At 42.1% G+C, this 13,947-nt stretch overlaps 1 protein-coding gene across 2 annotated transcripts in view; it reads left to right on the forward strand.

Annotated features, from left to right (window-relative positions):
- The window catches only part of LOC139473405 (phosphatidylserine synthase 1-like), a 102,825-nt gene that overhangs the window by 13,101 nt on the left and 75,777 nt on the right, over nt 1-13,947 (forward strand). For both annotated transcript variants that reach the window (XM_071256002.1, XM_071256079.1), the window contains exon 2: nt 11,912-12,003. In XM_071256002.1, coding sequence (XP_071112103.1) covers nt 11,912-12,003 — 92 coding nt within the window. The remainder of the gene's footprint in view (nt 1-11,911; nt 12,004-13,947) is intronic.

Raw genomic sequence — 13,947 nt, forward strand, 5'->3', positions numbered from 1 at the left:
TGTCAATCACAGGATTGTCTGGTCCAGACTCGATTATTTACAAATCGCCTTCATATAGCTGGAATATTGCTGAGTACGGCGTTAAACAAGATACCAACTGACAGTACTAGTGACTTATTGTCAACATGTAGGTTTGTAAGTTCCTGTTGGAAGTTTGTTTGTTTGTTTGTTTGTTAGTTAGTTTGTTGTTTAATGCTGCACTCAGCAATATTCCAACTATATGATGGCGGTCTGTAAATATTCAAGACTGGACCAGACAATCCAGTGATTGAAATAATGAGCATTGATCTACGCAACTGGGATACGATCACATGCATCAACATGATCAACTAAGTCAGCAAGCCTGACCACCCGATCCCGATAGTCACCTCTTACAGCAAGCATGGGTTGCTGAAGACCTATTGTACTCCTTTTCTTCAGGGATCTTCTGTTAGTAGTAACACATTTAATCAATTTGAAGGTTATTCATTGATTTTGGGACCTAATCTGTTAATAAGATGGTAAATATGAATACATTTTTTAATAATACTTGTTTTTGCATGTTCAGCTATCACTGGATATACAGCTAAGAAAACTAAGAACTAAGAAAAACATTACAAACAAAAATATGCCAACTATAAATTTTGCTTTTTGGCCAAAACAATAACCCGGATTCATATCAATATTATTGAAGTAAACAACATTTGACAGCATGGCATTCATCAACGCAGCTGCAGCATGTCTGTCACAGCTTCTACAGAAGTACCAGCCATGACGTCCCCTCAGGTCATCGGAACAGCTCATGGCGAGGACTGTACCTTCACGTACAGAGACATTTGGCGATCGGTCATTTTAAGCTACAGGACCTTCCCTTTGTAACAAACTCCCACCTAGTGTAAGCCTCCAACTGTCCACATAAGTGTTTTTCAGATATATGCCGACTCGACAAAGCGCTTTTTAGCTTATGTAACTGGATGCTAGCACTAATATATATATATGTGTTGGAGAAGAGGAAGGGTCAAGTTTGCTTCATCTTTGTTAAGTGTTCCTCGTCAAGAGAGATCAATCAAGGCTGTGTCTAGTTCCAGTGATACCGTCTGTCTCTTGGCCTGGATCAATGAATTCCAAACTCCACAATTAAATCTGATTATCAACATCAGCTTCCTTTGTTGTTAGAGATTGGCAGCTGCCTTGTCAAGTACACATTCAATGATTCATCACGACTGGCTATAGAAAACTTGTAATTTCACTGGTGGAAGTTTTCCAGGTTCCAAGGATCTTTCAGTTTGAAATATTGTATCACATTCACAGCCATCTGACAAACATTTAGGTTTGTGACTGGTGATTGTCAGTCATGAGTTGATTTTCCTAATTTATCTTTGTACTTTGTGTTTTTGTTATCACCAAATGCAGTGATGGTGGTGGGAATTACGCAAACAAGCTCTACCTGATCATCATCTTACTTCCCTAAATAACTGGACAATCTCAAGATATCATTCTGAAGTTTTGATTGCACATTGACTAAGATGCCATCATGGCTGTGGTGCCTTTTGGTATTCAGATTAACTAGTTTTGGTGTTGCCATAGATAGAAGACAGTATGACTGCTGGGTTTTCTGGTATTGAATACGGATATTTACATTTGTGAACCAAGTCTACAGGTCTACGCTGCTTGAGTGTCGTTTGGGAGACTGGGTGCTTAGCAGACTAGGGATATTTAAGATTGGTGTCTCTATTTGATAGATGGCTTACGATCAATTACATGTATATGCTGATGTCAGTATTTGTTGCCGAGTTGTGACTTTCAGTTGCATATTTCTACCCAAGTCAAGGCTACATGTCTGTCATGGGCCATATTCAGCCTATTGCTTCCATGAAGCTTGATGATTTATTTCCCCCAAAGTGAAGAGTGAGAATGATTGTATGGTTGTGATGGAATATGTACACGATACAGTACACATGATACAAGATACACTATATTCGATACAAGATGCATTACACATTATACAAGATGCATTACACAAGATGCAAGTCGTGATACAAGATACATAACACATGATACAAGATACACTGCACTTGATACAAGATGCATTACACATTATACAAGATGCATTACACAAGATGCAAGTCGTGATACAAGATACATAACACATGATAAAAGATACACTGCACTTGATACAAGACACGATACAAGATGCATTACACATGATACAAGATGCATTACACAAGATGCAAGTCGTGATACAAGATACATAACACATGATACAAGATACACTATACTTGATACAAGACACGATACAAGATGCATTACACATGATACAAGATGCATTACACAAGATGCAAGTCGTGATACAAGATGCATTACACAAGATGCAAGTCGTGATACAAGATGCATTACACATGATACAAGATACACTGCACTTGATACAAGACACGATACAAGATGCATTACACAAGATACAAGACACGATACAAGATGCATTACACATGATACATGACACAAGATACACTTCATGAACATGTGATGCTTGTGTTCATGTGGGAGATGATGTATGTCGGATTGTTGGGTCAGTTTGATTCTTTCTCATGAAGGTGCACCTGTCAACAATGTAATATTGAAAACATGTTATCTTGACCCTGAGCTAATTTTGCAATGGTTATTCATTGTCTGTCATGGGCATAATGCCGTGGAACATACAAATTGGGGATCCCATTACTATGGGACACATGCTAGTATTCCACAGAATCAATTCATCAACCATCGTTTCATGGCTTACCATACTTCTGATGTAACCTAAACTCCGCCATTGTTCCCATGAATACACATTCCACTTGATGTGGCGATCATGGTAATTTTAGTGATCAGCATGCATGGTTCTGTAGCGGTTCCTAACACTGTCTACAGTTGGTTGGTCTGGTTACCAACATTACAGCATCTTAGTACAATCCTCCAGGGGCTTCTGTTGTCATTCATTGCAACTTTAGGTCGAAGCTCTGTGTCCTGTACAACATGGTACAAGTAATCCCCATTTCATTTTTCATTTTATGTGACATAAAATTGAATATTATTCTTCCTAATTATTTTTTACAAGGGGGGCACGGGTGGCCATGCAGATTAAAACAGTATTAATAATTGAGTTGTCAAAAACATGTCAGACTCAGTCTTTAAGTGTATCGGCTGGCCCAGTCGTCTCCGGCGCCGTGCAGACTTGCGTCTCTTGGGCACGCCAGAAACCTATGATTATGGGTTCGAATCCTGGGTCGCCCCAATTATGTTTCTAGGTTTGTCAGCACCATACCCGTGTTCATGGGTTTCACCAAAGTGGCTCACACGCCGTGATAAAACTGTAATACTGTTAAAAGCGGAGTTAAACCCAACTCACTCACTCACTATTTCTTACAAGTAAGTTTGCCTCTGACTAGTAACAGGATGAACTTGAACAAATGTGTAGATTTTGAGAGTATCAACCCTATTTGGTGCAGTGTGCTTGGAGACAGAATCGGCCTCTGAACGGCCTTTCAACAGTGTTGATAGGTGCAAACAATGTTTGACAATGAAAATGAATGCATTCTTCAGTCATGCCATAACCAGTCATCCCAGACTACAATTAATTGTTTTTTGTACCTTGTGTCACTGTTCATGTATTGGCATGATAATTGTATTATTTAATTGTATGAGCAAAACCCTAAACCAATGCTCCTTCATGTTTTGCACACCCTACTACTTTGTTTTCAACCCTGTCTACCATGTATTCTGGAAGGGGAGGCACAGACATGATGGATGGACAAGTGGTTTGAGGCAGTGGAGTTTGTGCAGAGTTCCCTCCCTTAACAATGTCAGGATCCATTGGTCATCACCATTCCCATGATGGTTGGTTTCAGCAAAGTGGCAAAGGCCCACAACCTTCACTCTAGGGATTTCTCCCACAGTAAGCTGACATGCCAAGATATCACTGAAATACTGTTCAAAGCAGTGTTGGCTGATGCAATGATAAATATTGATTGGGTTTCACTGATCACGGACATTTGCATTCAAGGCTTGTAATAACCATTTCTTGGAACTGGGTAGGCCTGCCTTCAGGGGAGAACATGATGAAGAAGGTGTTGCGGTTTCCTTGCCTGACCGCATCAGCAAATTAACAGGGAAAAATGTTTGTGAGCATTTCCCAGAATTACCCCCAAATTGTTGTAGTGACTGCAGCTACATTAATGTAAATACAACACCACTCTATGCTTAGGCGCCTGAGGTTGCACACTGCTTGTTGATGCCATTCACAGTTGACAGGTGACTTTTAACAATAAGGGTGGTTGGGTAGCGTAGTGGTTAAAGCGTTGGCTCATCACGCAAAAGGCCCAGGTTCGATTTCCCCACATGGGTACAATGTGTGATGTCCATATCTGGTTCCCTCACCGTGATATTGCTGGAATATTGTTTTATTGCATAAACTATGTTTCGATATAGATGCTTACACCGTTATCAAGCTGGAGTGACGACAAACAGGTGATGAAAGGTATATATGTATGATATGTTGTGACAACTAGCAGATTAAGAGAGACAACAACAGGTAATAGATAACAAGTAGCATACAGATAATTGGATGAAGCCAGATGTACAGTAAGAACAACAAATAGCACACTGGTAATGAAGGCATGATTAATGAAGCCAGATGTACAGTAAGAACAACAAATAGCACACTGGTAATGAAGGCATGATTAATGAAGCCAGATGTACAGTAAGAACAACAAATAGCACACATAGGATAAGATAGGATAAGGATTAAAAGCATTAAACAATTGTGACAAGCTGATTGGATCCTAATAGTCTTTTGGCCGATTAAATCTTCATTGGCAGACGAGATGTAATACCCTTGATCTCTGTTCTAGAATGCCAATCAAACAGTTACCATGGTGATTATAAGTCATATTCACTCACTCACAAAAGACTTACATAAAACCTACCACTTGAACACATTGAATAAACATATTCAGAACAGGGATTCATGTCTGGTGCATGTATGAACCGACAATTTTGCCTTGATGAATTACTCTCCAAGTGCATGAGTGAGATGTTCTTCTGGAAGTGCATGAGTGAGGTGTTCCTCAGTGAGTGCATGAGTGAGGTGTTCCTCAGTGAGTGCATGAGTGAGGTGTTCCTCAGTGAGTGCATAAGGGGGATGTTCCTCAGTGAGTGCATGAGTGAGATGTTCCTCAGTGAGTGCATGAGCGAGGTGTTCCTCAGTGAGTGCATGAGTGAGATGTTCCTTGATGAGTGCATAAGGGGGATGTTCCTCAGTGAGTGCATGAGTGAGGTGTTCTTCAGGAAGTGCATGAGTGAGGTGTTCCTCAGTGAGTGCATGAGTGAGGTGTTCCTCAGTGAGTGCATGAGTGAGGTGTTCCTCAGGGAGTGCATGAGTGAGGTGTTCTTCAGTGAGTGCATGAGTGAGGTGTTCCTCAGTAAGTGCATGAGTGAGGTGTTCCTCAGTGAGTGCATGAGTGAGGTGTTCCTCAGGGAGTGCATGAGTGAGGTGTTCTTCAGTGAGTGCATGAGTGAGGTGTTCCTCAGTGAGTGCATGAGTGAGGTGTTCCTCAGTGAGTGCATGAGTGAGGTGTTCCTCAGTGAGTGATGTGTTCCTCAGTGAGTGCATGAGTGAGGTGTTCCTCAGTGAGTGCATGAGTGAGGTGTTCCTCAGTAAGTGCATGAGTGAGGTGTTCCTCAGTGAGTGCATGAGTGAGGTGTTCCTTGATGAGTGCATGAGTGAGATGTTCCTCAGTGAGTGATGTGTTCCTCAGTGAGTGCATGAGTGAGGTGTTCCTCAGTGAGTGCATGAGTGAGGTGTTCCTCAGTGAGTGCATGAGTGAGGTGTTCCTTGATGAGTGCATGAGTGAGGTGTTCCTCAGGGAAGCATGAGTGAGGTGTTCTTCAGTGAGTGCATGAGTGAGGTGTTCTTCAGTGAGTGCATGAGTGAGGTGTTCCTCAGTGAGTGCATGAGTGAGGTGTTCCTCAGTGAGTGCATGAGTGAGGTGTACCTCACCAAGTGCATGAGTGAGGTGTTCCTCAGTGAGTGCATGAGTGAGGTGTTCCTCAGGGAGTGCATGAGTGAGGTGTACCTCAGTGAGTGCATGAGTGAGGTGTTCCTCAGTAAGTGCATGAGTGAGGTGTTCCTCAGTGAGTGCATGAGTGAGGTGTTCCTTGATGAGTGCATGAGTGAGATGTTCCTCAGTGAGTGATGTGTTCCTCAGTGAGTGCATGAGTGAGGTGTTCCTCAGTGAGTGCATGAGTGAGGTGTTCCTCAGTGAGTGCATGAGTGAGGTGTTCCTCAGTGAGTGAGGTGTTCCTCAGTGAGTGCATGAGTGAGGTGTTGCTCAGTGAGTGCATGAGTGAGGTGTTCCTCAATGAGTGCATGAGTGAGGTGTTCCTTGATGAGTGCATGAGTGAGATGTTCCTCAGTAAGTGCATGAGTGAGGTGTTCTTCAGTGAGTGCATGAGTGAGGTGTTCTTCAGTGAGTGCATGAGTGAGGTGTTCCTCACCAAGTGCATGAGTGAGGTGTTGCTCAGTGAGTGCATGAGTGAGGTGTTGCTCAGTGAGTGCATGAGTGAGGTGTTCCTCAATGAGTGCATGAGTGAGGTGTTCCTTGATGAGTGCATGAGTGAGATGTTCCTCAGTAAGTGCATGAGTGAGGTGTTCTTCAGTGAGTGCATGAGTGAGGTGTTCTTCAGTGAGTGCATGAGTGAGGTGTTCCTCACCAAGTGCATGAGTGAGGTGTTGCTCAGTGAGTGCATGAGTGAGGTGTTCCTTGATGAGTGCATGAGTGAGGTGTTCCTTGATGAGTGCATGAGTGAGGTGTTCCTCAGTGAGTGCATGAGTGAGGTGTTCCTCAGTGAGTGCATGAGTGAGGAGAATCAGTAAAACAACTAGTTTGTTTGTTTGGCCAAACTTTAGATTTACTGGTTACATTTACATGATTTAGCGAGCAGAGGTTGATTGACACGGAAATGTTTATTTGCATTCTCAGATTACTACAGTTATGAAAATGTCACATTTAATATGTTGCTTGAATATTTGTCTCGTATTGTATGTGTTCCTTGTGTTCCTTTAATTAAATTATCCTGAGAAACATATGATTATAGTGGGCAGGCAGGTTTTGGTCAGGGCTGGCAAGTATTTCAGCTAGCCAGTCCTGTGGTTTGGCTGAAATATTTGGGAGTTTCATACCCTGGTAATAATCTACTGTTGGTTACTGCCATCTTATTACAGCAGCATGGAGTGGAGTCATAGTTGTAGATGTTGTCGTGGTTGTAGGGACCCGTACTGCCTAACTTGCCCAATAATTAATTTGTTACCATGGTTACATTTGTTCATTGTGTAATGGAGAGTACTTGACTTGAAGTTTAATGTTAGTTTCCGTTGTCATTGTTAATGGGTAGTTAAGTAACCAGTTCATAGGGAAATAGTTTAAGATTGACAGACCCTTCCTGTCTGAGTTATTTGGTAATATCAGCTGGCTGATTTACAGCAGTGGCGACCCGTGTGAAATGTCACTGTCTTGTTTCGTCTCTTGACGTCAATACCACTCTTCTATGGATTCTACGTAGTGAAAACACACAAGGCATTGAATGGGTTCCATTATTCAGGAGTCAAATATCACTTTGAAGGGCACTGGGAATTAATGACACATCTCCATTATAAATACTCTTGTTCCTACGCAGAACTTTAAATTTGCTGCATGTTTTTGTAATAGCATGTTTGAACAAATTGCTCATTTCATCAATATTCATAATCATGAGAAAGGGGTTTTCTTGGTTTTCTACATGTTATTTTCATCTACAGACATTTAAACCCCATGGATTTTGATAGTAGGTGTATTCAAGAACCGCTTGACATTTGGCTTAATTTTGGACACTGAACGCCATTGTGTCCTGGGGCCGTGAATAGCTGTAAGACTTCTGCTGCAGCCCTAATCACTTACTCACTCACTCCCTCCCGAGGGGCAGTGAAGTAGCGAAATATTTAATTTTAACGGTTCAGCTACTGAAATGTTGGACTTCTGTAAGAAAGGGCAGTTGCTGAAACAATAGTGTTGATGTATAATCATGATAATCCCACTGAAAGAGCAAAACAACAACTCCACATCATATTGATTGGACGCTCACTACCACCAGGTGTCTTGCGGTACAGTACATATCAGACTGACATACCCCTGGTAACATGATACACCAACAAGTAGGAAAAAATGATGAAGTCACTAAAATATAAATCTAAAACCTCTGGATTCATACATTTACTTATTATTGCAAAAACAAAAACTCGTAACGAAAAAAAACAAGAACAGTTTTAAACAATCTCATTAAAATCAGATCTTAGTTCTCGCTACCGCTGAACAAAGATCTGAGGACGTCCCATAACAGGTCACGTCAGACCGACCTTGCGCGAACTTTGACCGACCAATGGAATGACCAATCAGAAGGCAGCTTTCTTGTGCTTTACGGCAATAATTTCAAATTGGCGACAACGCTTCGAAACATATTTTGACAAATTCCGATTAAAAATTTGAAACCTGAACAAAAAACATTCTGAAATGGCTAATTGATGGTCTAGATTGTAAGGAATCTGTCGTTAAACCTGTAACTATCGTTCGGTATACCCCATGTTTAAGTTTTCGAGGTTGTATGATTAGAAATCACATTCCGACTGTCACTTTCATAATCTGGTAAGCGACGCACTGATTGGTCGGATGAAAGGTTGGTCTGATGGGACCCCGAATGGGATGTCTTCAGATCTTTGTTTAGCGGCAGCGAGGACTAAGGTCTGATTTTAATGAGATTGAGTTTTAAATGAAGGGGTGGTTATTAAGTGTAATAGTTTGATAGCAGGCACATCCTCTTTCACCGTGTCCTCATGTTCCACCATGTGCCATTGCAGGAGGTAACTCCATCAGTTTCTGGTCTATTTATAGCGTATCTGACGTAGGGTTGGGTAATAGAGGGGTGGGTACCTGGGTAGGGTTGGGTAATAGAGGTGTGGGTACCCGGGTAGGGTTGGGTAATAGAGGGGTGGGTACCTCGGTAGGGTCGGGTAATAGGGGGTGGGTACCTGGGTAGGGTTGGGTAATAAAGGGATGGGTACCGGAGTAGGGTCAGGCATTAAAAGGGTGGGTACCTGGGTAGGGTTGGGTAAAAGAGGGGTGGGTACCTGGGTAGGGTTGGGTAATAGAGGGATGGGTACCTGGGTAGGTTTGGGTGATAGAGGGATGGGTACCTGGGTAAGGTTGGGTAGTAAAGGGATGGGTACCGGAGTAGGGTCAGGCATTAAAAGGGTGGGTACCTGGGTAGGGTTGGGTAAAAGAGGGGTGGGTACCTGGGTAGGGTTGGGTAATAGAGGGATGGGTACCTGGGTAGGTTTGGGTGATAGAGGGATGGGTACCTGGGTAAGGTTGGGTAGTAAAGGGATGGGTACCGGAGTAGGGTCAGGCATTAAAAGGGTGGGTACCTGGGTAGGGTTGGGTAAAAGAGGGGTGGGTACCTGGGTAGGGTTGGGTAGTAAAGGGATGGGTACCGGAGTAGGGTCAGGCATTAAAAGGGTGGGTACCTGGGTAGGGTTGGGTAAAAGAGGGGTGGGTACCTGGGTAGGGTTGGGTAATAGAGGGGTGGGTACCTGGGTAGGGTTGGGTAATAGAGGGGTGGGTACCTGGGTAGGGTTGGGTAATAGAGGGGTGGGTAGGGTTGTGTAATAGAGGGGTGGGTACCTGGGTAGGGTTAGGTTATAGAGGGGTGGGTACCTGGGTAGGGTCGGGCAATAGAGGGGTGGGTACCTGGGTAGGGTCAGGCAATAGAGGGGTGGGTACCTGGGTAGGGTTGGGTAATAGAGGTGTGGGTACCTGGGTAGGGTTAGGTTATAGAGGGGTGGGTACCTGGGTAGGGTCGGGCAATAGAGGGGTGGGTACCTCGGTAGGGTCGGGTAATAGGGGGTGGGTACCTGGGTAGGGTTGGGTAATAAAGGGATGGGTACCGGAGTAGGGTCAGGCATTAAAAGGGTGGGTACCTGGGTAGGGTCAGGCATTAAAAGGGTGGGTACCTGGGTAGGGTTGGGTAATAGAGGGGTGGGTACCTGGGTAGGGTCAGGTAATAGGAGGTGGGTACCCGGATAGGGTCAGGTAATAAAGGGGTGGGTACATGGATAGTAATTTGCACTCGTCCCAGCCCAAGTTCACTTCAGGGACTATAATGGTAGTCTTGCACTACATATATTGAGGTTCAGGCAAACAAAATTTTGATACGCCCATCTGGCTGTCACTGGTACTGAAGACTTTCATAACCAAGGTAATGAACCAAGCAAGGTCAAAGTTTCATTAATTGTGTTAATTTAGTTGTTTGATGAGGACCATTAGTACCTTGCTATTGATCAAATGAACATGGTAGCCCTGTTTGCTCAGAGTGAAATAGTATTGATAGCTTAGACCTCCTGCATTATCATTTTCCGTCAATGCTCAAGTGAAACAGTTTTTGTATGGAATCCTCAGAACTTTGAATGCAAGGCTTGGATAGCACTGACATAGACCTGTTCATGGTTATTGATTGTTCGGTATCATCTTATTCCCAGAAATATCAACTATGGTGGGCATTGTCCGTAAAATGAACAAGAAATAGTCAATAGCTGCAAATAAGACAGCATTGCTGAATATGCTTGGGTATTACATTACAGTACTGGGTGGTCACTTAGCCTTGTGGTTAAAGCATTCGCTCGTCACGCCGAAGACCCTGGTTCGATTCCCGACATCGGTACAATGTGTGAAGCCCATTTCTGGTGTCCCTCGTCGTGTTATTGCTGAAATATTGCTAAAACCAAAATTGGCGTAAAACCAAACTCACTCACACACCCATCCACCCACCCACCCACCCACTCACTCACCCACTCACTCACCCACCCACCCACTCACTCACTCACTCACTCACTCACTCACTCACTCACTCACTCACTCACTCACTCTTACAGTACTTGATTCAATGTTTGCTTATCACAGTTTACCAGAACCCAAACTGGTATTATTTTGAAAGACTCAGCATTTTATAAGGGGAGCATTGGAACAAATAAGTAAAAAAGCTTGAAAATACTACTTGTTTCTCCTGTGATCAGGGGTGGATTAATCTGGAAGTCATTGACTCAAGGCATAGTGTTTGAGATATTTGTCAAAAGTTTATATAATTCTTGAAACTTGTGGCAAGTCATTCCAATACTTCATCTTGTTCAGTGTATAGATGTTGGCACACAAGGAATTGTCCTGGGACTAATAGAATGCAAATATCTGTTAAGTACCATGTCTAAATTCTTCAGACAATAATTGGACTTATCTCATATTAACATTTATATGCGTCACCATGGTAACTTCTGTATTTTATCAACCAGTGATTTTTATCATATAAATCAAGTTAATGGCAAATAACGTAATAACAGCACAAACTTGCGACTTTATGAAAGGGTACAAGATAGCTGATGAAACATGGACACTCAAGTGTAACTTATCATGATTATCATCTTGATCTTTTGTCATGTTTATTGACTGATTTATCCACTGATTGCTATATGTTTCACTTCTTTGAGAGGCATTCAGAAGTTCTTATTCTTACTTGCTCTATGTTTGTCAATAGACATGATGGAGAAGTGTTACTGAGGATGAGTGTTAAACCTATGTCATGTAAATGTGTGGGAAGGTATCCACTCAATATTACCTCTCATTGGCAAGTATCTATCAACAGACGTCACTAGACCTATGTGCATGACTTAGCTGCAAATTTCTCATAAGCTGGCCATTGTGACATGACCAAATATTTGTTGAACCATTTTTCTCTCACTCACTCACTCACTCACTCACCCAAAACCCACCCACCCACCCACTCACTCACTCACTCACTCACTCACTCACTCGTCTGTTTACAGAGATGACAGCCTACCTGAGGAGAACATTTGGAGCGGCATCTGCTGCCTCGTCTTCTTCTTCCTCATCATCAGCGTCTTGGCCTTCCCTAATGGTGAGTACCTTGTTCGCAACACAAGTCGTGCTGTACAGGAAGGACAACCTTCCAGGTTCAGTTACTAGGCTGAACATGCTCACGAGCTTCAAAACCAACCCCAAATACTTGTGTTTCAGGTAACATGCTCTAAGAGATACGAGTTGAAAGAGAATACACATTAATAAATTATCGCACCAATTGTAATAAAGAAGTTGTTCATCCATAGAACTCGTCTTACTTCAACTTCTGGTTTATTGCATATAGCGACGTTTTGATGTTGATTCTTACACCGTTATCAAGCTGGAGTGACATCAACCAAGTGATGAGAGGTACATATGTATGATATGTTGTGATAACTAGAAGACTAACATAGACAATAACAGGTAATAGATAACAAGTAGCATACAGATAATTAGATGAAGCCAGATGGGTACACGGGTAGTGACATCCTTTACAAACTCATCATGCTCAGTGTTCTTTCCAGACCTCGCCCTTGTGGCATTTCCTCACAGTACTCGGAAAAAGCAACATGTTTTCAAACTCAATTAGAGTCAATATTTATGAACATAACTTTTATTGAAATAATTGCATTAGCCGATTTGATTTTTAAAACAATGAACTGAATTAACCATTTGTTTTGTTTTGGTGTTTTTACGAATAAGACAATAAATATTGATGTCTCTTATGAGAATTCACTACTACTCTCAACACTTGTTCTTGTGTAACCAAGTATGTGAGTTGTCTTATGCTATACAGTCACCTTATTGGAGTTCATTGAACCTTAACAATTGGTTAATGTGGAATGTTGGTTGTTAGGTATGTAATAATTGATTAGCTGAGAAATTGACGTATGCACTTGGCACAGTATGGAGGAGAAATAACGGAAACATGGCTGACAAACTGTCAGACCAAAGACAACTTGATTTCATTTCTTGTTACGACTTGTCAAAACAGAAATGTTGGTGGTGGCAATGTCCCAGGTAATATCAATGGTGATGACATTGAACTTATTAACTAATCAATGGTTACTGTTTCAATACTTCTGAGAATGCTTTTCAGAATCTGGCATCATATTGGGTGTACGGGTGGCCCAGTTGTCTAAGGTGCCGCAATTCTCTGTGCAGAGTTGCGTCCCTTGGGCACACCAGAAACCTATGATTGTGGGTTTGAATCCCGGTTCACCCCAATTATGTTTCTAGGTTTGTCAGCACCATACCCGTGCTCGTGGGTTTACCGAAGTGGTAAACGTCTGAGACCTGCATCACTTTGGGCTTTTTTCCCACATTAAACTGACACGCAGTGATATAACTGAAATACTGTTTAAAGCGGAGTTAAACCCAATTCACTCACTCACTGTACACCCTGTCGACAAATTGCAGCAGTTATATCATGTGCTGTTTTCATCTTTAGTAACAGATATGCTGTCCAATTGTTGAGAATACAAGCCCAAACTTGTCCTACATTTCAATTTTCCGTAGATTTTATTCTGAACATGTTATCTAAGCTTACCCATGTAGCTAGACTGGCATTAATTCACATCAACTTGGTCTGCTTAATGGCTTAAAGTGCAAGTCTCATTGGGATATACAACTCTGCAGATTTGGATAGATTGTAACATTGTTAATGCAAATAGCATTTTAAAAACATCGAAAGCAGCTCGTAAATAGGTTTATTTGTAAGTTTGTCCTGTCTATCAATTTCAAAGGCTGAAATAAAAATACAGCGGAGATGAAGTCTTTATACACAAAGACTTCATATATGATTTTCTTTGAGGAAATTACCGCCAAAATTACCTGATTGATGGCACACAAACAACCTTCAAAATAACCGATTGATCGCACACAAGCAACCTTCAAAATAACCGATTGATCGCACACAAGCAACCTTCAAAATTACCTGATTGATCGCACACAAGCAACCTTCAAAATAACCGATTGATCGCACACAAGCAACCTTCAAAAT

This window comes from Haliotis cracherodii, unplaced genomic scaffold, assembly GCF_022045235.1.
Source record: "Haliotis cracherodii isolate W230 unplaced genomic scaffold, xgHalCrac1.p SCAF_1, whole genome shotgun sequence".
In the NCBI taxonomy this organism is placed as follows: domain Eukaryota; kingdom Metazoa; phylum Mollusca; class Gastropoda; order Lepetellida; family Haliotidae; genus Haliotis; species Haliotis cracherodii.